Genomic DNA, 24,250 nt, shown 5'->3' with positions numbered 1-24,250 from the left:
CGGTGTCACTGCCTGCCAAGTGCTTTGAGAGCCGCCTGCCCTGGCGCTCGCCCCCACGCCAACGGGGGTCCGGGCGGTGGGGCCCCCCCGCGGGCAGCGGGGCGCCCCGTATTTATGTCACCCCACAAACGTTTATTTAAAGACCCGGCAAAGTGTATTTTATTTATTTATTCAGCGGGGGGGGGGGGCCTCGCCCCGCTCGCTTGGTTCTTTGTAATAAACATTTCGGTGATTCCCGCCCCGCGGCCGTGCCTGGGGGGGGTCTGCGCGGGGGGGGCGCACGGGGTCCGCGGGCTCCGGGGCCAGCGCTGAGGCCGGGCACAGCTCAGCTCCGCAGTGACTCCCCCCACGTCCCCCCGGGGGGGGGGCTTCAGCGGGCGCCCGGGGACGGGACGGGGACGGAGCTGGGACCTGCCCGGCTCCCGGGAAGGGGCGACGGCCCGCAGCGGGGGTGGGCGGGGCTGCTGCCGCCCCGCCGCCGGGGTGAGGGTCGCCGGCAGCAGCCGGGCGCGGCGCTGGGCCGGGTCTGGGCGCGCTGGGCCGGGTCTGGGCCGGGTCTGTCGCGCTGGGCCGGGTCCGGGCCGGGTCTGTCGCGCTGGGCCGGGTCTGGCGGCGCTGGGCCGGGTCTGTCGCGCTGGGCCGGGTCCGGGCCGGGTCTGGGCGCGCTGGGCCGGGTCCGGCGGCGCTGGGCCGGGTCTGGGCGCGCTGGGCCGGGTCTGGGCCGGGTCTGTCGCGCTGGGCCGGGTCCGGGCCGGGTCTGTCGCGCTGGGCCGGGTCTGGCGGCGCTGGGCCGGGTCTGTCGCGCTGGGCCGGGTCCGGGCCGGGTCTGTCGCGCTGGGCACACGGAACAAGCGCGGCGCTGCCCGCTCAGGGCCGCCGGCACCGCCACTCGCTCCGCTCCGGCCGCTCCAGCGCCTTCCTGCGGAGAGGACACGGGGACGCCGGTGGCACCTCGGTCCCGGGGCGGGACCCGGGCGTCCCCCGCTCCCCCTCCCGGCTCGGCGGTGCCCCGTACTCACTCTCGCCCGAGCGCGGCGGGCCGGCAGACCAGCCCGGCCTGGCAGGGGCAGACCTGGTTGAGGCTGAAGGCCAGGCCCCCGGCGGGGACGTGGCAGCTCTGGGCCGGGGCCAGCCGCCGCTGGCACACCCGCTCGCCGTGCCGCCGGGCGCAGCAGCCGCCCGCGCCGCAGTCCTCGTCCCGCTGGCACCGGGCTCCTGGCGGGGCCGAGAGCGGGCTTAGGGGAGGCGGGGACCCCCCCCATCCCCAGGCCGGCGGACAGGGCCGGGGCTGGGGGCCCGCAGCACCCCTGGGCTTTGCGCCGTGTGGGTTGGCGCTCGCCCCATCGGCATCGCTGATGTCCCCCGCGTGTCCCCCCTCCCCAGCCGCGCCCCGGGGCCCTGCTCACCCTCCTGCCCGTCGGGCGCGGGCTGCTGGCACTTCCCGAACATGCAGAGGAGGCCGCGGGCGCAGTGGGCGTCGCGGCGGCAGAACTGGCCCGCGGGCCGCCGGGGCAGGCACAGCCCGAAGTGCTCGTCACAGAAGTGCCCGTGCGCGCAGGGGGCGGCCGGGCCGCACGCTGTCATCTGCGGGGGGGCACACGGGGCGTCAGGGGGCCGGCCCCCACCCCGGCCCCATCCCTGACCCCGGGACAGGCCAGGAACAACAGCGTGGGGCAAAACCTGGCCGTTTGCACCTTACAGAGCGGAGCAAGGCTGGGTGTGGGAGTGTTTTCGGGGAAGCCCCCTCGCAGCGGCTCCGGGGGATTTTTTTCTCGGGAAAAGAAAACCCGGGGAGGGTCGTGGGGGTAGGGGGCGCGGCTGCCGGAGCCGTAAAAGTCCTGCTCCAGGTGAGGCTTGAACTCACAACCTCGGCATTGCTCCGCGTACTGCCCTATAAGTACCGCGCGCTGACCGATTGCGCCACTGGAGCGCCCGGCGCCGCCCGCCGCGCCCGCGCCCCCTCCCGGCCCGGGACCCCGCTCCGGGACCCCGCTCCCGGCCGCGACCCCCGCTACCCCCGGTCCTCACCCCCCGCTTCCCACCCCGGCTGCGCACCCAGCTCCCGCGCTGCTCCCACTCCGGCTGCAAACTCCTCTCCCGCCCCTGCTCCCACCCCCGCTCCCGCCCTGGTTCTCACCCCCTTTCCCGCCCCTGCTCCCACCTTGGCTGCAAATTCTGTACCCACGCCAGCTCCCACCCTGGGCACAACCGCAGCTCCCACCCTGGCTGCAAATTCGGCTCCCACTCCTGCTCCCACCCATCTCCTGCTCCTGCACCCACCCCAGCTCCCACCCTGGCTGCAGGGTTTTGGGCCCTGGGTCCAAAACCAGCTCCTGCTCCCCACCTTGGCTGCAGCTGCGCACTCCCCCCCTCTCCCAGGAACCCCCCACCCGAGGTGGGGTGGGTCGGGGGCTGATGCCCGCCCCCCCACTCACCTCCTCCAGTTCGTCCCCGGGGCCGGCGCTGCTGCCCGGCGCGCCGTCGTGGGGCAGGGAGTACATCCAGGCCCAGAGGTGGCCGCGGGCGAGGGGCAGCAGCCAGGCGAGGAGGCAGAGGGTGGCTGCGGACATCGTCGTGCTGCTGGCGGGTGGCACCGGTGGCTCGGGCCGGGGGGCGCGGGTATATGTAGCCCACCGCCCATCTTAGCCCCCCGCTGCTAAAACTGTTTGCCCACCTAATGGGGTAGGAGGAGGCAATCAGGGTTTAAGGGATTTACATAATTGCCAGCCTTCCCCTCGCGGGGCACAACAGCCCCAAAGCAAACGCCCCCCCCCCCCCCGCAGTCTGTCTCCGGCACCTGGTGGGCTCCCCTTGGGACCCCCCCGGCTCGGGGTGGCGGTGGGTGCCAGGCACCAGGGCGGCTCTGTGCCACGGCGGGTTTGGTTCCTGGGTGTGCGTGTGTCCCCCATTCCTGGGGCAGTGGGACGAGGGGGCTGTGATCCCCCCAGAAGGGCAGTGGTGGGCACGCAGCTGGCATCTGACCCCTGGTTTTTGTGTGTCCCCCCCCTCGTGCGCACGCGTCCCCCGGGGGTGGCGGGCTTGGCGCCTTCCCCGACGCCTTAGCGAACGCGCTGTTTGCGTCTCCCGCCTGAGCTGGCACCGCGCTGGGCGACCCCGCAAATCCCCCGGACAATGCCACCGCCACGGCCCCCAACACGCCGGGGGGCTTAGCCAGGGCCGCCCCGCGCTCCCCCCGGCCCCTCCAATACACTTCGCAGTGGGGAGAGCCCACCCCAGCTGGCGGGCTGCGGCCGCGCCCCAGGTGGGTTTTGTCGGCGGGGATAGGATGGGGGCTGGTGGCTCGCTGGCACCGGGGTCTCCCCTGTTTCTGGGTTTCAGGGGTTCATCCTGCTGTGTGCAGGGCGATCGCTTTCCCTTGGGGTCTCCCCCCCGGGACCCCCCTGCCCTGGGTGATCCCCTCGCCTTCGTGCCTCAGTTTCCCCACCCGTGCAGAGGAAGGCCGTGAGGATGATGGGCGGCACAGGGAAGTGAGGGGACGTGGCTGGAAAACCATGGAGCCAGGGTGACCCCAAATCTCCTTTCTCCCCGCGCTCCCGGGGCAGGACGCCCGGATCTGGCCCCAGTCGCCCCCCGCCCCCCGCCCCGCAGCGTTTGCGCAGCGGCTTAGCGAGCAAATATTGACGCCGCTCCGCGGGCCCATCGCGGGCCGCTGCCCCCATCCGTCTCCCACTGGGCGCTGCCATCTCCGGCCGGTCCCCCCAGCGCCGCGGGGGTCCCGCTCAGCAGCTCTGCTCCCCAGAACCCCGGGGGTCCCCCAGCCCCAGCAGCTCGGGGGGGGTGGGGGGCGGGCACAGCTTGGGCCTGACTTTGCAGAAACCCCGCGGTCTGGCTGCGCCCCGCTCTCTGCAGGTGGGGTTTGGGGGCTGCTGGTGCTCCGTGTCCCCCCCCACCCGTGACCACTGAGGCCCGGGATGAGCGTGGGGGGCCCGATCCTGCCTCTGCCCCCCCCCCCCCCCCCGCGCGGAGCAGAGCAGGGGTTGTGGGGGGGCACCGTGGGTGGTGCAGCGTGGGGCGGGTGCAATGGGGGGGAGTAGCACGTGTGCACGAGTGTGTGCGTGCGCTGCAGCTGCGCGGGGTGTCACGGGCGTGCGTGGGTGCGCGGGGCCGGGCCGTGCCTCGCCCTGATCCCCGGCAGCCGCACGGCGGTCGGCAGCGGGGGTATAGCTCAGTGGCAGAGCATTTGACTGCAGATCAAGAGGTCCCCGGTTCAAATCCGGGTGCCCCCTTCTTTTCATTTTCCCCTTTTTGGGGATCCCCCCTTTTCGCACCCCTTTATCTCCTCCCCGGGCAGCGAGGGGCGCTCACGTCCTGCTGCCGCCTTCTCCCCACAGCCTCGAATGTTCCCTCCGTGGGCGCTCCCCCCCCGGCAGGGACCCCCAGCGCGGTGCCCCCCAGCACCACCCCTCAGTCCAGAGCAGCCGAGGGGCCGCAGGGCCCCCCCTCGCCCCCGCACCCCCCGGCTCCAGCTGGGGCGCAGGGTGGGGGTCGCTGCCCAGGCCCTCGCCGCGCGGCCCCTCTCCGTGGGTGTTTGCACCCGGGATGTCCCGGCGCCTCCTCACCCGGGGCTGAGCTACCCCCGGGGGTACCAGGGGTGGAGGGGCTGGGGGTGCAGCCTGAGCCCGCGCCCCCAAAAAACCGCGGCCGAAATCATGGCGCGGCCAGAAGCCGGCCCGGCCGGACACGGGGCGCGGGGATGCGCGCGGGGCTCTGCGGTGCCAGCTGGCCCCCGCCCTGGGACCCCCACCCTGGGGCACCCCGTCCCGGGACCTCTCACCCGGGGACCCCCCAGCCCACCCCGCGGCCCCCAGCCCCCTCCCCACCCCCGTAAGCAGCGCGCTCCCGCTGCAAAGGGCAAAACCAGGGGAGCGGAGAGGGGAGGGGTCCCTTGGGGCTCTGCTGGCGGGGGGGGGGACACGCCTGGCGGGGGGCGAGGGCTGGGACGGGGCGCTGGACCCCCCCCAAACAGGGTGGGTGCCGTTGTCGTGCACCAGCGGGGCAGCGCGGGGGGGCACGCACGGCCACGGGCTGGCTTTGGGGGGGCACGTACCCACCGTGGGGCTGGAGGGGCCGGGGGTCGGTGAGGGTGGGGGGGCTCAGCTGAGGAAACCCCCCGCCCCCCAAAGCCTAGTGCGAGGTCGCTGACCCGGGTGGTGGGGACAGGGCGGTGGGACCCCCTCTCCAACTGCTGGGGGTCGAGGGGGGGGCTCAGCACATGGAGACCCCGCGGGGAGCGAGGGGGTCTCTGCGCTGTCCCCCTCCCCCGGCCCCGTCCCCATCCATCCCCACCCCCGGCTCCATCCCCGCCCCCAGCCCCACCCCCGGCCCCACCCCCCCGGCTCCCACCCGGCTCCGGTTCCCGCTCCCGCTCCGGTTCCCGTGTGCGGTGCCCCGGGGGTGCCGGCCCATGGCGGGGCTCTGAGCCCCCCCCCAGCCCCCAGCAGAGCCGGGGCCGAGCGGGACCCCCCGCCCCCACCATGCGCTGGGGGGGCCTGATCCTGCTCTGCCTGCTGCGCGGGGCGCTGGGCCCAGGTAAGGGGGGCCGGGGGGCGAGCTGGGGGGGACACTCGGGACTGTGGGTCCAGGGGTGGGGGGGGGTCCCGGGCGCGCAACGCCGTGCACGGCCCCGCCGGGAGTTGCTGTGTCCGCGGTCCCGCGTGGCCGTGGGGAGCGGGAGGCATCGCGCCCCGCCCGCGCCGGCCGTGTGCCCCTCTGCTGCTCTCTGGGGGTGTCCTCGTGCCCCCTCCCCCCGCGGGCACCCCACGCTGCACCCCGCGGCCACCCGCGGCGTGGGACCTGCCGTGGGGTTCCCCCTTCCCGCCCCACATCCCCCCGCAGCCCCGGCAGCTCCGTGGCAAAGGCGCTGGCACCCCGGGGTGCCTGCCCGCCCCCCCCCCCCCCCAAGCCGTGTGGGGCAGCCCTGGGCCAGAGGGGGGCCGGGATGTCCCCACTCAGGACTGCCCCACCCGGGACACCCCGTGGCACGGCTGGGGATTTTGGGGAGGACGTGGGAGCCTCCCTGCCCGCGGGACAGGCCCTGCTCCCTGGGGCACCTCAGACCCAGGGCAGCGGCGAGGGGCTGGGGGGCCCCCAGGGAAGGTGAGCGTGACCCCCAACCGCAGAGCCCCACGGCAGTGGGGTGCATCCGGCCGGCCGCCGGCTCGGCCCCGCTCCCCCCGCCTCAGTTTCCCCTCCCGGAGGTTCTGGGGGCCGAAAGCAGCCCTGTGGGACAGCTGAGGAGGGGACCCGGGACTCGTTAGGCAGCAATTAGCTCGCTGTCCCAGGGGCCAGGGGAGCAGCCTGCGGCCCCTCGCGTGGTTTTGCCGTCCCGCTCGCTGGGGACTGGCGTCGCGGCCGCGTCCCTGCCCGTGGGCGAGCGTGTGCCATCCGCGCTGCCTCCGCCCGCGCCGAGCTGCCAGGAAATCGCCTGAGTCTCTGCAGATTTGGTCCCAAACGGCTTTTTCATCCGCCTCCCTCCCAGTGCTGCGCCGTGTTTCCGGCCTCCGCTGCCTCCCGGGCGGAGAGAGACGCGCCAGGAGGTGACGAGATGGGTGCTTGGGGTCTGCCCCGGCGCCCAGACCCCCGGAGGAGGGGACCGCTGGCTGGGGACACCGAGGACAGGGCCACGCCGGTGCCCCGTTGCCGAAGTCGCATCTTCCCCATCCCTGGAGCCTCGTGCTCTCCTCGTGCGTGGGGCGTGAGCCGAGCTGGGGGAAATTGCAGGTGCTTTGTCTCCTTTCACCCCCCGTTGGCTCTCCTGCCCTGGCCGTGGGTGTCTGTCACCCGCCCCTGCGCGCCGTGGCCACCCCCGACCCGAGAAGCCCGTCCCTGCGTCTCCATCGTTGCGGTGATGCTGCTGATCATGGCTGAGAACCCCCAAACTCGTGTCACCTAAGCAGAAGCTGCCTTGCTGCAGGAGAGGTCTGATCCCGGCCCTCCCAGTGTGGGACCCCACTGACCCATCCCTGTGCCCCCCTCACCACCCAGGTCACCCCCACGGGAGCCCAGCGGCGGGCGAAGGGCGACAGAGACCTCGGGAGACGTCGCCGGGCACCGAGGGGACCCGCATCAGCCAGGACCTGGTGGGGGGCAGCCTGGCCATCGACACGCTGCCGGCCAACGAGACGCGGATCGTGGTGAGTCGGGACCCCCGCCCTGCGCCCGCCTGCCCCCAGGTGGGCTGGGAGCCGATGGGGACGCTGGCTCGGATGTGACGCGTGGGGCCACATCCTGGCAGCCCGGGGGGAAATTACGGCCCAGCGCCGCGCTGGCCGAGCCCTGGGGACTGCTCCCACCCTGCCGGGTCCCGGGGCCACCCCTGGGCTGAAAACCTGGGGACGCTTTGCTCGCCGGGACGTCACGCGTGCGGCAGGGACGCTGCCGCGGTTCTGGGGGCTGTGAGGGGAGCGGGGGGTCTCCGGCTGGGGAAGGCAGCAGCCTGTGCCGCTGCTGACTGACTCTGGTAGCAGCGGTGTCGCCTGCCGGCAGCTCTCGCTTGGTTCTCGCATCCCAGCTGTGCCTAATTACCCGCCCTCAATTAGCTCCCGCTTGTTTGCAGAGGCCCAGAAAGTCCCTGATGTGGAAGGGTTTAAAACAACCCCAAACCACCAGTGGCCATCAGGCACTTGGCCAGGCCGGGCGCTGCAGGGAGGGTGCGACGGTGCTTGTGGCTCCCGGGAGGAGAAGGCAACGATTTCCCGGGGCGAGGCGCTGGGGGGGTGAGGAGCGTGTCCCCTGCGAGAGCGGGGCCGCGTTCCAGGTCGGGGCGCGGCTCCCCTGTGCGGTGCTGCCCCTTGCCGCGTCCCCCCCGCAGAAGGGGCGATCCAGCCCGGGAGGTGCCTGCCCGGCGTCTGGAGGGGTTTCCCTTCTTCCCCCCAAAATGGTCCAGGTCTGGGGCTGCTCTGGACCCAAAGGAGGAGGAGGGGCGTGAGGCCGGGCATCGCCGCCGTCCCCCCGGGCTCTGCGCTCGGTGGCTGCGCTCCCCGCGTGTTCGCACCTCCAGAGCCTCCCCTCCCTTAACGCCGCGCAGCCAGGGCGAGGCGTGAGGGCGTCCCAGCGAGCCAGCGACGAGGGCAGGAGCTTGGCAGCCCGCTCCTCCGCGCTCCCGGCCCTGCTCCGGTTTATTGGGAACGCGTGTGGGGGACGAGGGCGCGGGAGGTTTTGTCCTGAGTCACCTGCCCTGCGTCTCGGGGGCTTGCGAAGCCTTTGCCTGGGGGGCGTGTGCCGGGATGCAGCAGGCACCGGCGCAGCCTTCCCGTGCCTCAGCTTCCCTATCCGCGGGGAAGCGAGGACTCTCTGGGCTGCGTCCGTCCCTCCGAGCTCCGCGGGAGAGAAGGGGCTGCAGCTGGCGCGGGGAAGGGCCAGGGGAGCTTTCCCCGGAGCCGGGGCGCACGGGGGAGGCGGAGGAGTGCGGTGGCTCTCCCCGAACTTTGCTGAAGCAGAAAAAATGACAAGTTAGGGGATTTTCCTGACAGCGTTTTATTCCTTACGGCTCCTGCAGTAGCTCTGTGGGGATGTTCAAAGCCGGGGGGCTTTGCTTTCTTTTTTACCCCCCCAACCTGTTAAATCCTGCGCTGGCGGGTCCTTTCCTGCCTCCGGCGCCTGGGCTGGCGTGCGGGGAGCGGGTGCTGGGGCCACAGCTGGGGCGGAGGGAGCTGCAGAGAGGGGGTCTGGGGGCGATGCTGGGGGCGAGGGGGGGGGCAGGGCTCAGGAGGGGCTGAGACGGGGCCGAGCAGCGAGCGTGGCGCGCACCAGGCGCTGGCAGCGGAGCAGCGCTTTCCCCAGGAAGATGAAGATGTTTCCCGTCGCCCTCCCGGCGTGACCCAGCCTCCCCCCGGCACACAGGCACGGTGGGGACCCCCCCGCTCCGCGTGAGGACAGCAAGGGGATCACACAGTGCCGTGCCCGTCCCGCGCTCCGGGGACGTCACCCAGGGGCGCAGCCTGTGCCCCCCAGAGCCCCACTCCCCCCGCCACGTCCCCCTCAGCCCCTCGCTCGGTGGCTCAGCCGCGCTGCCTGTCCCAAGGTCCGTCGCCTCCTCCGGGCTGCCGTGTCTCACGCTGTTCGCTTGCCTTCTCCTGGTCACTTGAGCCGTAGCTTCCAGCCCTGGCTCTCCAGCAGGATATTTTCTTCCCGGGAAGGCTGCGTCTGCTGCACCGCAATCTCTCGTGAGTCACGTCTCTTGCCAGCCAGCGTCCTCTCTGCGCTCGGTCGCTCTCGCGGGTCTTCTCCGCCCGCTCAGCACCCTTCGCTGGCTTCGCTCGGGGTTTTTCTCTGCCGCTTCGCGCCGCCATCGGGGCTGGGCTGCTCTGAGCCGTGCTGGGGGGTTCGTGTCTCCGGCAGCGAGGGGGGTAACGCTGTCCCCTGTCCCCGTCCCTCCCCGGCTGCAGGAGGACAACCACAGCTACTACGTGTCGCGGATCTACGGGCCGGGGGACGCGCGGCTGAGGGGGCTGTGGGTCGACATGGCAGCGGCCAGCGGGAGCCAGGCGAAGATCCACGGGATCCTCTCCAACACGCACCGGCAGGCCTCGGTGAGCCCGCGGGGCTGCTCCACGGCCGGGGCGTCCCCCGCCTCCCCTCTCCGGCAGGGATTTCCCCACGGTGGTGGCGCCTCGCCCGCGGCGGCAGCGGCCCCTCCACGTCCCCCTGACAGCCGGGTGGGGACCGAGGCTTGGGAAGGGTTTGGGTCTCCCCGAGTCCAGGGCTGGGCGGAAGGGGATGAGCTGTGGGGACCGGGCACCCGCAGGACCCCCGCGCCCAGCCCTCGCCCACCCCTCCACCTCACCCCAAGGCAGGGCAAAGCCGGTGTCGGCGGGCACGGACCCGTTGGCCCCTCGCGTCCCCAGCGGGCGTTTCCCAGGGGCCGAGCGCGGTGCTCACCCCCTCTCCCTCCCGCAGAGAATCGTCCTCTCCTTTGACTTCCCCTTCTACGGCCACCTCCTGCGGCAGGTCACGATAGCGACGGGCGGTGAGTCGGGACGGGGCAGGCGTGGCGCAGGCTCGGAGGAGAGCCGGGAGGGGTGCTGGGTGTGAAACATTTTTAAAAAAAGGGATGGGTGAGCCAGGGCAGGGCGATGGGAGGGAGAGGGCGTCCCGGGGCGGTGGAGGGGAGCGTGCAGTGCCTCACCCTCCTCTACTCGCTCAGGTTTTATCTTCATGGGGGACGTCATCCACCGGATGCTCACAGCCACGCAGTACGTCGCACCCCTCATGGCCAACTTCAACCCCAGCTACTCCCGCAACTCCACCGTCCAGTACCTGGACAACGGTGAGCCCCACGCCGGCCGGGTCCCTGCCGTACGCGCGGAGCAGCGGGCAGCCCGCTCCTTCCTGGCAAAGCTGGGCAAAGCTCTGCTCTGGGAGCAAACAGAGGGGCCGGAGCCAGGGGAGGGCATGGGGAAGGGGAGCCCAGGGCAGCTGGGGCTGTTCCGTGCCAGGGGGCTTTGGGTAGGGGCTGGGATGTTTGGCAGGGGTTTGTTCGTGGGTCTGCTCAGAGCAAAGCGCTGGAGGCTGGGGGGTGAGGCGGCCTGGAGCTTCACCGACGGAAGAGGACCGCCGCGATGCGGGGCGAGGAGGGGACCGATCCTCTCTGCTCTCTGCCCAGGGACGGTTTTTGCGGTGCAGTGGGACAAGGTCTATCTCCAGGGGAAGGAGGAGATGGGCAGCTTCACCTTCCAGGCGGCCCTGCACAGCAGCGGGAGGATCGTCTTCGGCTACAAGGAGGTGAGAGGTGTTTCTGCCGGGGAGGGCGCGGCGGGGGGCTCCCTGCGGGCGATCCCTGTGGGTCCGGGAGGAGATGTGATGTCACAACTGGTCACACGCTGAGTCTGGGCAATCCCAGCGCCACCACAGCACTGGAGACCTCTGCGGCAGCGCCCGGGCCCTGCGGCAGGGCTGGGGTCCGTCACGGGCTCTCTCCCCGGCTGCAGATCCCGGTGCCGGTCCTGCAGATCAGCGCCGCGCAGCACCCCGTGAAAGCTGGCCTCTCCGATGCCTTCATGATCCTCAACCCATCTCCCGACGTGCCTGGTGAGTTGCTGCGCTGGAGGAACTGGGGGAGGCAGCTGCCGGGGCAGGGGAGCGGCTGATCCCGCAGGGATCCCCCCCGGGAGAGGGGGAGGCGGGGAAGGAGAGATGAGCCGTTCTGGTCGTTGGGTGCTTCAGGACGGGAGGATGCGCTGCTGGGATTCACGGCAGGGAGCAAGGGAGCGCAAGGAGGTGTGCGGGGCTTGGCTCCATGGACGCTCTTTGTGTCCCATGGCCCCTGGTCCCTCTCCCTCGGGGTCCCTCTCCCTCGGGGTGCCCCTCGGGGTGTGAGCTTTGGCAAGGCGCTGCAGGCGAAGGGCTTTGTGCTTCTCACCCGGCGCGATGGGAATCACTCTGAGCAGCCAAGCTGTCGCTCCCCGATTTCCAGCTGAGGAGGAGGAGGGGAAGAACAATTGCAAAGGCGGCTGCAGACGGACAGGAGGCCTGGGGGTGCGGGGTGCCCCGCTCCATAGGCGCGGGGGTTTGGGGAGCCTACAAGCCGTGCTGCCGCTCGGCACTGTCCTTGGCCGCGCAGTGTGGCAGGGCTGGGATCTGTGCCCACGTCGCCAGGACACGGGGACAGCTACACATGTCCGTGTGCTTATTCCACGTGTGCCATGGGCTGCAGGCACGTGGTGGGCTCGCCGAAAAGGCTCTCCCAGCCTCTCCCGTCCCGCCTCGTCAACGAGGAGCCCAAGCCCGCGCCTGCCTCCCTGCGCTGCGCCCGGCGCCGGTGCCTTTCCCTGTGATTTCTGGAGCCTGCCGTCTGGCCCCATCACCCGTTTCCAGCAGTTTGTGTAAAACCCTGGCCAGGCTGGACGGTGCCTCCCTGCCCCCCGAGCTGGTGCCCCCGTCCCATGGGCCTGCAGACCCCAGCCTGCACCTCCTGCCCGCCCCAGGGGTGCGGGGGGAAGCGGGGGAAGAAGCAATGCAAGAACTGGGCAGGAATAAAACCCCTAATGAGGGGAAGAAAGAAGGCTTGAAGGGAAGGAGAGGAGCGGGTGGGAGGGGAGCACGCGTTGTCCTGCTCATCTGCTGGGCTCCAGGCGCGGAGCGGGGCGACGAGGAGCCGCAGCCGTGCTGGAAGGACGGGCTCTGCCCCTTGCAGCGGCTGGTGTCACCGCGTCCATTAGCGGCAGGGGTGGGAGAAGATTTGGGAGAATGCTGGACCCGGGGTAGACCCCTCTGGCCCCGGGGATGAAGGGGAAAGAGAAGGAAGGGGGCAAGGCATGAGGGAGGGGGGAGAAGGAAGCGGCTTTGGGGGAAGGCGGCTGCAGAGCGGGAGCCCGGGGAGCCGTGCGGAGCTGCGGGCGAGCGCTGCGCACGGGGGAGGCTCGCAGCCCCGTGAGTCACTGGCGAGCAATGTGTTGTGCAGCTTGGTGTTTGTTTAGAGCGATGCAGGGCTGGACCGCATCCATCCCGGGAGTCTCCGGTCACGGAGAGGGGGCCGGAGCTCCAAGCTCTCCCTAGCAAAACAGGGAAGAGGCAATCTGTGCCCTGAGACCCCTCCGGGGCCTGGGGCCACCTTTGCCTTTCAGCTGGGAGCCAGCAGCAGCCCCACGGGGGCTGGGATTCACGCGTGGGGTGAAGCCCCACGGGGGCTGGGATTCACGCGTGGGGTGAAGCCCCTCGCAGGGCGGGGAAGGGCGCGCGGGGGGGGCTCGTGCCCAGCCTAAAGCCAAGGCCCTGTGTTTCAGAGTCCCGCCGTCGCACCATCTACGAGTATCATCGCGTGGAGCTGGACACCAGCAAGATCACCAGCATGTCAGCCGTGGAGTTCACCCCGCTGCCCAGTAAGTGGGACGGGCTGGCGCGGGGCCCCGGAGCGTGTTTCCTTCCCGTGGCTTCACCCAGAAACACCAACAGCCAGATTTCCAGCCAAAGGGGAGGCCGGGGCTGGAGGAGGCAGGTTCAGTGGGCGCTGGAAGGGCGCGTGGCTGCCATCCGTCACCCTGCAGCTGGGATCCCGCTGCGTCCCGGGGTCCCGGCGGTCGGGCGTGCTATCACCCCTGCTCCGGGCTCCGCCGGTCGTTCTGCCTCTGTGAGCAGGTCTGTGCCTGGCTGTCGCTGAACGGCTCGTGCGTACGGCCCGGTCTGGGATTGTCAGCTCAGGGTCAGCGTCAGCCAACGGCAAATCCCACACGTAGCTGGGACGGGAGCCTGGGATGCAGCAAGGCTCAGCTGGCGGGGGAGAAGCCGATAAAGGCGGGGAGTTACGGCAATTGCACCTTGCCTGAGTGCTGAGCGTGAGGAGAGCAGCATGCCAGCCCCATGGCCCCGGGAGCGACGTGCCGTGGTCCTGAGCTGTGATCCGTGCCACTCTGCCGGCGCCCTTCCTTGTGCGCAGCCGGGTCGATGGCTCCCCCGCTCCCCAGCAGGTCCCCCCGTTGCTCCCCAGCAGGTCCCCTCTCGCCCCGCTGCTTTGGTTCCCTATCTCCTGCTCGGACAGCCCTTCCCACCCTCCAGCCCCCGAAACTCCTCTTTGCTCCACACGCTGCGGCTGATTTCGCTGGACGCTGGGTCACTTCAGGTCTGCCTACAAGACATTTTCTACGCCTCCACACTGGGATGAAATCTCTGAAGGCTCCCGTTAAACAGATACAGGCTTAGTGTTCGGATCCAAGGATACACGCGCATGAGGGCAAGGCGTCGTGCAGCCTGCAAATACAGAGCAGAGAGTAAATCTGTCACCAAGATAACCGAGGTTACGCATTTAAACGGTCTTCCCAGGGTATTTTATGACAATTTTAACAGCAGGCAGGGTTACTGCAAAGCAGATCATAACTAAGCATTCTGCGTAATTCTATTTTTTCTCCCTAAGATCTGCTGTTCTGCTTTTCCCTAGCAGCGAGGGTAGCTGGGAGCAGTGGCTTCGGCGGTCCCACAGAGCTGGGGAGAACAGACTCCGCTTTTTCTTCTGGGGGTTTAATTTTTAGCCTTATTCAGGTCAGAAGTGGATGAGCTGGGTTAGCCCCTGCCTCTTCTCCAGAGGTCCGGGCTTGCTCGCTGCCTCCAGCGGCAGGGAGCTCGGGAGAAGCTCCGGCCGGGCGAGCGGAGGAGATCAGGACTGGTGGAGACCGGAAAGGCGTGGGCAGCGCGGGGCCGGGGAGCAGCAGCGGGGAGCCTGCTGAAGCGCGAGGGGCAGAGCAGGGAGCTCCCAGATGGAGAGCGCGGGTCAGGAGCGGGGTGCCACGTGTCCCGGCGGGGTGGGATGCTGCTGCCTCTCAGGGTCCTGTGCGGTGGTGCCGGATGCGACCCTCTGGTGCTCTGCCTTCATCCTTGGGTACCGCACGGCACCCGATCGGCTCTCGGCTCTGTCGTTGCGGTCTGTCAGGGACTCCCAAGGGGCTCGTTAAAACCTTGACATTGGTTTTTTCGGACAAGCCCCCTTGGCCATGTTTCCTAGACAGGGTGACGAGCTCTGAGGGCTCTTTATGAGCAGCTCGGCCTCTCTGGTCTGGAGCTATTCTGGCAGAACTGCTGGGTATGGACACAGCAACAGGGGGTTAAACTGGTGGCGTTGCTTCCTTCTGAGGAACACCTGTGCAGTAAGAATCGGCCTCTGGCTTTGAATTCCCAGCTAAACCGGCTGGGAAGACGTCTCCAGGTGGGCTGTGAGTCCCCTCCCGCTAGAAAGGTGCTGCAGGGTCCCACGGGCCCATTGCGGAGAGGGGCTGGGGTGGAGACCCATCTGCCGACGCTCCGGCTCTGCCCGCACCGCCAGCCGCTGCCCCGTGCGGCTGCTGGCCTGCACTGGCTCCTCTCTCCTCTCTTTTACAGCTTGTCTCCAGCATCAGAGCTGCGAAACGTGCGTGAGCTCAGAGCTGACCTTCAACTGCAGCTGGTGCCACGTCCTGCAGAGGTAGCGGGATGAGCTTCCTTCCCACCCCTTCCCTTGCCGATGGTTCTGTAGCTGGGAGAGCAAGTGAGCTCCAGGGCTGGTGCCTGTGTCAGTGTTGCTGGGGTTTTAGTTTTTTTTTTTATTTATTTTTCTTTCCTGTTCTCGCAGCCTCGTAGCCGTGGTTGAGCGGTGAGCCGATCTCTGGCGGTGAGCCGATCTCCGGTTACGCGCCGTTAAAAGGAGCCATATCCCCAGGCTGGGGTTCTCTGTCCTGATGCTCCAGCGCAGCAGCTGGGACAAGTTGAGACCAGAAGCAGGACTCACATGTTTGTCAGTGAGAGTCAACGTGGGGAAACCTCTCCTGGCTGAGGCTGTGACTTCAGACAGAGGAGACGTGCAGGGCAGGGAGGCTGGGACAGGAGCAGGGATGCTCATCACCCCCCGGACGCAGGGGAGCTGCCCTCCCTGTCAGGGACAAGACACAGCAAGCGTGGGGGGCACTTGCTGCTTTTTTGGGGGTAAATGGAGGAGCTGGGAGGACGAGGCTGGTCCTGCTGCAGTCCCAGCCATGCAGCGGCCCTGCTCCGTGCTCTCCTTCAGCTCCAGCAGCGCGATACGGAGCAGGAGGGAGTTTAATGAGATTTTGCTGAAATATTTATTTAGAGCTCGTGGCAGGGGAGAGGACCCAATAACACAGATCCACACACACGGCACGGGGACGCCGCGCTTTGGCAGTGCCCGGCTCTCCCAGGAAGGCACGCTGGCCAGCCCCTTCCCCGGCCGCCTCCTGCCAGAGCTCGCCCCGCGTCTGAGCAGGGCAGCTGGGACAGGAAGGATCCTGAGACACCAGCAAAGCGACCAATAAATCACCGCCTTTCGGTGGGCTGGGGTGCGGCCCGAGCCAGGGGAACAGCATTTTTCAGTGACAGTTGCTCAGTGGTGGCTTCAGATCAGAGAATATTATGTTCTCGCAGCTGAGAGATGCGTGAAACCAGATGTGGCTTTGGTGGCAAAACCAAGCCTGAGGTCACGGCAGCTCAGCCTGGATCGTGTTCGGGCTGAAACCCCAGGGCTCAAGAACGCTGTCATTCTGCTTGGTCCAAACTCGCGGTATTTGCGAAGCCGATCTGCCACGATCCAAGCCGCTGTTGCTGATGTTTGCTCTTATCGCTTTATAGTACAGTAACTTTTTGATGCGTTGGCCAAAATCCATGCTTCCCGCAGCCGTATCCGCGTATCAGCAGCTCGCTCCGGAAGAGCTTGGGTTACATGGCGAGCGTGGTGGAACCTGCAAGCCAGAGCAAGCCTCCCGCTGTCGTGTTGGCTTTGCAAACCCAACACCATCCTTCCCAAGGATGTTGGTAGGGTGGCTTCTAGGGTTTGAACTTATGTCCTGAGTCCAGCTGAGGGATTTAACCCCAGAGTCCTTGTAGCTCTCCTCCGGACAGTGGGGTTTGTATTTTTGCTTTTGCTGAGCCCGTACAGTTACAGGAACTGTACTTTACGCAAAGATCTTGGTGACTCAGCAGGACCTGAAGTTCTTTGTGGCTTCTCCTCTTTTCACTGGTTGGTGGTTGGGTAAATTACTGCTTGTATGAGCTGACCCCTGATTCATATTTTGGTAGTCCCGAGAGACTTTCCAAAGGGCAGAGTGCTATTTCATTCCCTCTGTTTCTGTAGAGGTTTCTCTAGCTGGTGTTTTCCTGATGCCGGTTATAATTTCTTTAGTGTGTTTTTACTGTGCAGATGTTGCTGGGGAAAAAAAAAAACCCAACAACCCTCGTGGAGATCATGGCCTTGCCCTGGCACAGAGTCCAGGCAATGGAAATTCAAACTCAGGCTATATATTTTTCCTATTTCTCTGCTTCTCCGTTACCCTTGGAGAAGCGATGTTGACCCTTTTCCTCCTCTGCGCAGAGGAACACTCGGGTCCTTCCAGCACAGCTGTACTGGAAACCGCGTGTCTTTGGAGACCAACTTGTATAGAATCTTTCCAGTCCTCAGATATTTGTTTGTCCAAGTGTCTGTACACAGTGCCCATCGGGGCAGCGTTTGGGACTTTGGGCAGCTTAGAAACCACGCAGAGCGGGCAGCTGAGGATCACTGCTGCTGTGTCTCTCAGGAATTCATCCGCCACAGTTTCATGCTGCTTTTCTCCGCAGATGTTCCAGCGGCTTTGACCGGTACCGTGAGGAGTGGCTGTCCTACGGCTGTGCCCAGAAGGTGAGACCGAGAGGAGACCCGCTTCTCGAAGGGCTCCTGCTAGGAGTGATGCTGAACGCCAGAAAAAGCAACGGCCGTATCCCAGCTCAGACCACTCACGCTCAGCTCCCGTGACCTGTGCTGTTCTGGAACAGCCCGAGCATCCCTTTGGATGTCCCTCTCCCGTGACAGCTGCTCCACTTAACAGAGGATGTCTCTACTGGAATAGATGAAATAGATGAATAGATCTAATCCAGCGTTCCTGTCTTGGCCTTGCCCGTGCCTGTTTCTGTGCTGGTGGGTGCTGGATGTTCAGTAGAGATGCAGACCTCCCTAAGTTACCAAATTTGAGTACCCTGGGATATTTTTTCCTTCACCTTCTGAAGCATGACTCTTACTCACGCTCAAGCATGAAGAAATTGGCCCTTGTGACTTTTTTTTTTTTTTTTTTTTTTTTTGTCCTTGTTAGCACAATTATCTCCACATTGGATGAACTAGTTTCTTTGTCTCGGAAAGATCAGTTCTAACAAAACATCTGTTTCTGCTTTGGGTTTTTTTGTTGCTGTTGTTGGATTTTTTTTTTTTTTCCCCACTGAAAACTCAGCTTTGTTCCCTGTTAACTCAGAGGTTGGGTGAGGGAAAAGGAGGTCACCGGCCCTACGTAAGGTCACCCAGTGATGCAGGAAGGTCAGACTGTAGGACCTTGCCAGATCATAGTCATTTGTCCTACTTAAGTGGTTCCCAAACTTTTCCTGCTCTTCTCTAGCCTCCAGGTCACCCACCCACATACTTCTCCTGGCACTTCTGGACCCTGGCCCCTCCTTCCACCCCACGGCTTGAACCCCAAGGGCTCGGCAGCCCTAAGCCTGCCCAGCACAGTCCTCGCCGCTGGCTCCCTGGCCCTTTTGCAGGAGGAGAGCTAGGAAAAGTAGCTGGTCTCTGTTTTCTTTCCAGTCAGATGAGAAGACCTGTGAGGATCTGGCAGAAGGCGACCGCTATTCAGCACCTCCTGACAGCTCTTTCTCGCCCCTGGATGAGGATGTCACCGCCTCCACATCCTCACTCTTCATCGACAGCCTCACCACAGAAGGTAGGGGCAGGGGGGTGAGCCGCTCTGGCAGGGACGTCCCCTCCTCGACGCTTACCCCTGGTCTTTCCGCTGCCTCCAGACCCAGCTCACATCCCAGTAAATACAATAACAAACTGTCTTGGAAGCCAAAGGGCAGGGGTGCGTACGGGAAGCAGTGGAAAGGAGCAGGAAAGCCTCCAAGGTGAGGCTGGGAGTGAGGTGGCAAGGGGAGAGATGAGACCCTGCGGTGGGAAGAGTTTTACAGCCGCATCGCAGCCTTTTTACGCAGCTGTGAAGGTCAACGAGCAGCTGGTCCCCGCTGGGCAGCCACCCCCGCATCCTAACAGCGGTTAACGCTGTGAGGCGGGGGTCGTGCTTCCAGCGCGCCTGGTCCTTGCCGGTGGCTCCGGGCTGCCCGGGCTCCCAGACTGGCAGGGGCACAGCGCCAGCCTGCGATTGCCCTCTGCTTGGGAACGGTGCTCGTTCCAGCGCAGGAAAGCTCCGCGTCCGGACCCGAGCTTCCCTCGGGACACCCAAGTTCTAAAGCTTGATAATCCTATTAACGCAGGGCCGGCTCCTCAGATCCTAGCGGCAGGTATCACTTCAATTTTGCTGCTTAATAGTCCCTAACGCAAACTGCTAATTAGAATAAATAGAAAGGAACATTAGTAATTGTCCTTCAGCAACGGGAAGGAGCTGGGGGGAGGACGGAGCGCCCGGCTGACAAGAGCTGACTTTGAAAGGAGCAATTAAAGGAAGGGGGAGTGTAACACCACCACGGAGATTATTTTCCAACTCATCGCCAGTTCTTGGAAAAAGAACAAGAGGCTTTCTGTGACGTAGTCAAGCATGAAGTTAATTTGTAATCTTGGAAGGAAACAAACAGCCAGCTGCATCAGGCAGCAAACTTGATCTGGAGGAGCGCAGCAGAGGAACAAGCGGAGCGAAGGAGCGGACCCACCCCTCGGCGCGCTCCCCGGCCGGCCCGGCGCTGGCTCTGCTCGCCCAGATGTTTGTGCACGTGTCTGACTGGCTGGTGTGTCAGCACCGCAGCTAGCACACGTTGTACGATATATCCTGGTTCTTCCAGAATGAGATGAAGAGTGGAACTGGATTTCGGGCCCCCATGCAAGCCATCTCCAGCGTAACTTCCCGTCGATTTATTCGGGATGCAGTAGCGGTGTGTTACTGCAAACGCCGCAGTCTGAATGCAGACGCCCACGGGGCAGGGCCCGTCCAGCACTCATTTATTGCTCTGCCGTGCACATTGAATGACCGGTTCCCTCAGATGCGGGTGCTCCAGGTGCCACCTTTGCGAAGGAAGGCAACAATCCATGAGCCGCGTGCCTTCACTAGTGTTGTTTTCCGGGTGCCTTCCTCTTCCACCAAGCTCAGGTTTAAAACTGTCACTGGGCACGGAAATGCCGTGCAAGAGGAGTGTGCTGTCAGCTGCCCCGTTACAGAGGGATGAAAGCGGGTGGAAAGCATGCAGAATATCACAGAGGGCTCCTAACTTTACTTTTTTGCCTTTGCTTTCTTCTTTTAGACGATACGAAGCTCAATCAGTATGCAGGAAGCGAAGGTAAGCCCTTCATCGCCTGCTCACAGTTGTTCCCGGTGAAAATGCGTTTCCCTGAGATCAAACGCACCGGGGAGCCGCGGTGGGTCAGCGGGGTGGGCAGGTGAAACTGAGACTGGCAGGATGGAATCGAGATAAGGCTCCTCTGGTCTTACCCTGGTTAATACCAGTTCAGGCAGTGACAAGCGGCAGCCGGGGCCAGTCGTCTGCTCTACCCTGATGCTGTCTGCGTTTCCCACTCGGTCCTGCTGTGCGAACTGAGACGATGAGTCTTCTCTTTGCGTGTCATTCCATTCCTTTGCAGTTTTCGTGTAGACACAAAGTCCTTTTTTTCTTTTACATTTCTCCAGCTGTGCTGAAGAGCAGTGTAAAATCCAGATTTAAAAGGTGTCCTTAGCCCAGCTCTGCCTGTTCTGTCTCTGTCGTGTGAATCTGTTCTCAGTTTGAGTTTGTTCAGCACCCCGAGGGCAGGGAACCGAACTGTTGCTGTAATGACCTTACTAATTTCAGAGCACGGGAAGGAGCCGAGTCCTCTTCGCCTGATGTCAGGTTTGCAAGAACTGCAGTCGTATGCAAACCACGAGCCCAGCTCGTACCCAGAGCAGCTCAGGAAAGTCAAACTGGCTAAACTGGGTGCAGGATCGGTTCCTTTGCAGGCATGGGGCCTTTGAAATGCATAATCTTCCCAGTTTCAGCCAGATTGCTCCCCAAATGGCTAATAATGCCACTGTTAATATACCGCACAACCCCCTCCGCAGCTCTGCGCAACTGCGTGTTCGTGGCCCAGGACGGAGGGCAGGCTGCGGGGAAGGCACGCAGAGCCCCCCCCCAGCACATGGCTCGCGGCTCTCTATCGGCGTGAGCGGCCGGTGTACACAGAATACGGACTGGGGGGGGGTACTACATGGCGGTGGTTTTATTGTCTTTCAAACCAGCTACTGCTGGCACCTGAAAGGGGTGCTGGAGCTCAGACGCCGCTCTCCTGCGTCGTCCCCCCCTTGTCGAGCCTGGCAGTAGCTCCATTGCTCGGTCGTACATGCAGAGCTCCGCAAGCCCTTGCCTTGCTCTTCTTTTCTGTCCTTTCTTTAACTGGGGTCCCAGCACAGTTTGAGACGCAACTGAATCCTTTTTGCAGGGGTGGGAAGCAGCCTTCCTTCCAAGAGCAGAGGCGCCCCAATTCACACGGGCACCATCGTGGGGATCGTGCTGGCAGTGTTGCTCATTGCAGCTATTATCCTCGCTGGAATTTACATCAACAGCCACCCCACCTCCAACGCCGCCCTGTTCTTCATTGAGGTGAGTGCAGAACTTTCTCTCTGGCCAGTTTTATCTTCCTGTGCTACCAACACCAATCCTAACCTTCTAGAGAAGAGCAGGGAGCAAAGAGGAGAGGACCGTTGATAGAGTTCATGTCAGAGTTTCTTTTCCTGGTCCTGCAGTCACAGCTGATCTCCCAACCTCCAGTCGACGATGATTTAAACTTAGGCTCTCCCTCCCACACTGTTTTATTTTGCTCCCTTTCACATGCTCCCTTTCACACATTGCCTTTTCCACCTGCCTGCACGAGCAGTCGGCACGCAGCCCGGGTGGAGGGCGCAGCCGGAGCTGCGGCGTAATTGAGATCACGGCCTTTTCAATTGCCCAGCTGGATTTTGTCGAGTAAAATTGTCAGGCTTTACTGATAGATGTCACGCCATCAGCTACTGTGTTAGCGGTGGTGGGAGTGCTCTAAATGGAAGATTTTAATTCTCTGAAAGACAGGGGGCCCAACAATCTCCATCTGCTGTCAAAAGCCAGACGACCCCTGGGTGCGGGATCCCGAGGCAGGCGGAAGTGGGCTGAATCCTGACACAGGAGCTGCTGCGGAGGGAGCGAGCAACACTTAGCCCTGCGCCTTTCCTTATCGCTCCTGGCTTTTTCCTGGAGCGCTTGTCTTTGCTCCATCTGTCCTGTTTGCAGAGATAGGCTTCGGAGAAGCGATCTGCATGGCCTCCACCAGTTCAGTACCCGAGCGCTTGGCAGTGGGTGCTGCACTTATCTCCACCCGGCTGAGAGGGGGCAAGGCAGCTGTCCCCGTTTTGCAGACGCAGGAGACAGAGCTGGCGTGTAGGGGGTCGCACGGGAAGCCGGTGGCCGTCCTCAGCTGCTACCCCGGGCACAGCCCAACCTTGTTCTGAGACCGATGTGAGATGTCACTTAAACTTTCCATTTCCTCCCCACTCCCCATTTTAACCTTATTAGTGGGTCAGCTCAGTGAGATCGATGCATTGTAATGAACTGGGTTTAAGCATGAAGCAATTTTTTAAAATGTATTTTTATTAGTAAGAAGTCAAACTTTCACAAAGACAGCATTGTTCTAGTTTCAGGACTGAGTGTCCAGTTTCCCTGTGGGCTTGGCCTGAAAGGCTCTGTCATAGCTTCTGGTGGGTCTTTGTTTCTGTCCACAGCGAAGGCCACATCACTGGCCTGCCATGAAATTCCGAAATCACACCAACCGTGCGACGTACTCGGAGGTCGAGCCGGCCAGCCAGGAGAAGGAGGGCTTTGTCGAAGCAGAACAGTGCTGAGCGCTTCTCCCCCCGCGTCTCGAACCTCCCGTGTCTCAAGTGCTGGAGTCTTCTGTTATTCTATTGCAAAGGCTTTCCCCTCTTGGAAAAGAAACAGCAACCAGAGGAAAAAGACCCAATGGAGCGTTTGAAAAGAATGATTTGGGGCGATGTGAGGCCGGGCTTGCCTGGATTCCCCACGGGACAGCAGAGCCCGCGGCGGCGGCAGTCAGCTGCGACGTTGGACTCTGCCTGCAGCCCGGCACCGAAGCCCTGGATGTGGCGGTAGAAAAAAGTGCAGTCAAAGTTTTGGTTTGGCGTGGGTTTTGTTTTGTGGTTGGGTTTTCCCCCCGCGTGTGGTTGACCTGTTCCCTCCTCCAGCAGGAGCCTTAACAGGGGCAGCACAGGGGGACAGATCTCGGTGCAGGCGAAATAGACAGTTGCCTCAAGCAGCAGGCTCTTGGGGACAGCAAACTAGTTGATTTTTGCTGCACACTGGCTCTGCCTCGCTCAGGAAAGTCAGGCTGGTTGCCTCTTCCCCTCTCCAGGGAGAGGCTGGGTGGCTGGCGGTAGGTGATGCTGGTGGCCCAGGTGAGGTAAGGTTGGCTCTCCAGGGCTCACCTCCCCTCTCCCATCCCCTCTCCCCCAGCTCTGGCCCTTTCTCCACTCTCCCTTTTGCCTTCTTCTGGGGTGGCAGACACTTAATTTTGTCTTCTCATGGCTTCCACTCTCTGCCCTCCTCTCCTTTCCAAGCAACAGCTCCTACCCCTGCTCCAGAGAAAGGGAAATCCGATCAATTTTAAGGGCAAAAACCCTGCAGAGGATTCACCTTCAGGATGCTTGTGAGCCAACGGCTCTGATGCATCTTTTGGCATTCAGTTAGGCCAGGTTGGCCGGGGCTCTGAGCAACCTGATCTGGTTGGAGATGTCCCTGCTCCTTGCAGGGGGCTTGGACTGGGTGGGCTTTAACGGTCCCTTCCAACCCAAACCCTTCTGCGATTCCAGCTGCAGGATCAGGCCCTAAACCGAGGAAAGTTTGTATTAAAAAAGAAAGAGAGAGTGCGAAGTCCAGTGTCAGGTAAAGTTTTCCTTCCCCCACCAAAAATGGTGTTGGTTGTATAGGGCTTTTTTTGTCTTTTTTTTTTTTTTTTTTTTTTTAATTTTCTCTTGATCCTCAGTTATTTATTCCGATAATCATGTTTGGTGCATATTTTATCCACTGGCTGGTTCAGCTGTCACTGGTGGTGATTACTGCCAAAGGCAGGGTCTGTCTAATTAATGTTTTCCTTCTCATCTGCTGAATTTATATAGCCATTAAAGATAAATATGGATGCTTTGTGGCATTTAGACCCCAGATTATACTTCCTCATACATAGCCACCAGGGAGACTTCTGCTGCATCTTATTACGGCACAGAGGCACCAAAATGCTCAAGCAGGGCAAGGCAGAGCGAGTCGTGCCAAGCTGCTCTGGCCCAGACAGTCTCTCTTTAGACATATTTTGAAGATAAACTTTATTCCCAAATAAAGCTTTCAACTAGAAAGTTGTTTTTTCCCCTGTTTCCATGAAGCAGAAAGAATTCAAAGGGATGCTCTCATCTAGTTTTTGCCCAGGATCTGATCTCCTTTGAAATGGTTATGAGCTCGTACGAAATTTTTTCTGGATTTAAGTCTTTTCAATTTTTCAAACTCTTTCAGAAAAACAGCCTTGTTTTTTACTGTTTTTCTGAACATGCACACACAATAACAGCAAGCTTTTGGGCACTCCTAACCCCTAAAAATGCTAGGTAACAGCCAAGCGTTCTGAAATGCTGCAAATGTAAAAGAAAACAGACTTTAAATAGAGCGCAGTTGAGCTGTTTGAATCACTGCCGCATTACTGCAGCCAGGATCTTGGAAGGATTCAGAAGAGGATCCGGTACTCAGGTGGAGAATAACAACATCCCAGTGCACAGAAACAGCCCCGATA

The 24,250-nt window shown here is 63.6% G+C and overlaps 2 protein-coding genes and 2 non-coding genes across 4 annotated transcripts; 2 read left to right on the top strand and 2 right to left on the bottom strand.

Moving 5' to 3' along the window:
* Positions 1 to 752: 752 nt before the first annotated feature.
* Positions 753 to 2,570, bottom strand: LOC147597650 (uncharacterized). Its single transcript, XM_086766423.1, has 4 exons — positions 2,436 to 2,570; positions 1,407 to 1,584; positions 1,020 to 1,215; positions 753 to 919 (listed from the first exon to the last, which is right to left on the bottom strand). The coding sequence occupies exons 1-4, from the start codon at positions 2,568 to 2,570 to the stop codon at positions 868 to 870; spliced, it is 561 nt and encodes a 186-aa protein (XP_086622549.1). The 3' UTR covers positions 753 to 867.
* On the bottom strand, positions 1,840 to 1,930 carry TRNAI-UAU (transfer RNA isoleucine (anticodon UAU)). Its single transcript is given in 2 exon segments — positions 1,840 to 1,875; positions 1,893 to 1,930. It is a non-coding gene; the product is annotated as a tRNA-Ile (tRNA).
* A 1,605-nt stretch (positions 2,571 to 4,175) lies between the features above and the next one.
* TRNAC-GCA (transfer RNA cysteine (anticodon GCA)) lies at positions 4,176 to 4,247 on the top strand. The gene has a single exon. It is a non-coding gene; the product is annotated as a tRNA-Cys (tRNA).
* A 1,134-nt stretch (positions 4,248 to 5,381) lies between these two features.
* Positions 5,382 to 22,512, top strand: PLXDC1 (plexin domain containing 1). Its single transcript, XM_086766874.1, has 14 exons — positions 5,382 to 5,550; positions 7,006 to 7,154; positions 9,408 to 9,551; positions 9,919 to 9,988; positions 10,166 to 10,288; positions 10,625 to 10,743; positions 10,950 to 11,049; positions 12,744 to 12,839; positions 14,827 to 14,908; positions 17,050 to 17,110; positions 18,044 to 18,179; positions 19,705 to 19,740; positions 20,873 to 21,033; positions 22,185 to 22,512. The coding sequence occupies exons 1-14, from the start codon at positions 5,496 to 5,498 to the stop codon at positions 22,302 to 22,304; spliced, it is 1,452 nt and encodes a 483-aa protein (XP_086623000.1). The 5' UTR covers positions 5,382 to 5,495; the 3' UTR covers positions 22,305 to 22,512.
* The last annotated feature ends 1,738 nt before the right edge of the window (positions 22,513 to 24,250 follow it).

The sequence above is a fragment of the Chlamydotis macqueenii genome, chromosome 25, assembly GCF_036417535.1.
Source record: "Chlamydotis macqueenii isolate bChlMac1 chromosome 25, bChlMac1.mat, whole genome shotgun sequence".
NCBI classification, from domain to species: Eukaryota; Metazoa; Chordata; class Aves; order Otidiformes; family Otididae; genus Chlamydotis; species Chlamydotis macqueenii.
The sequence above is the reverse complement of the archived record's forward strand: the minus strand, read 5'-3'. Positions and strand labels throughout refer to the sequence as shown.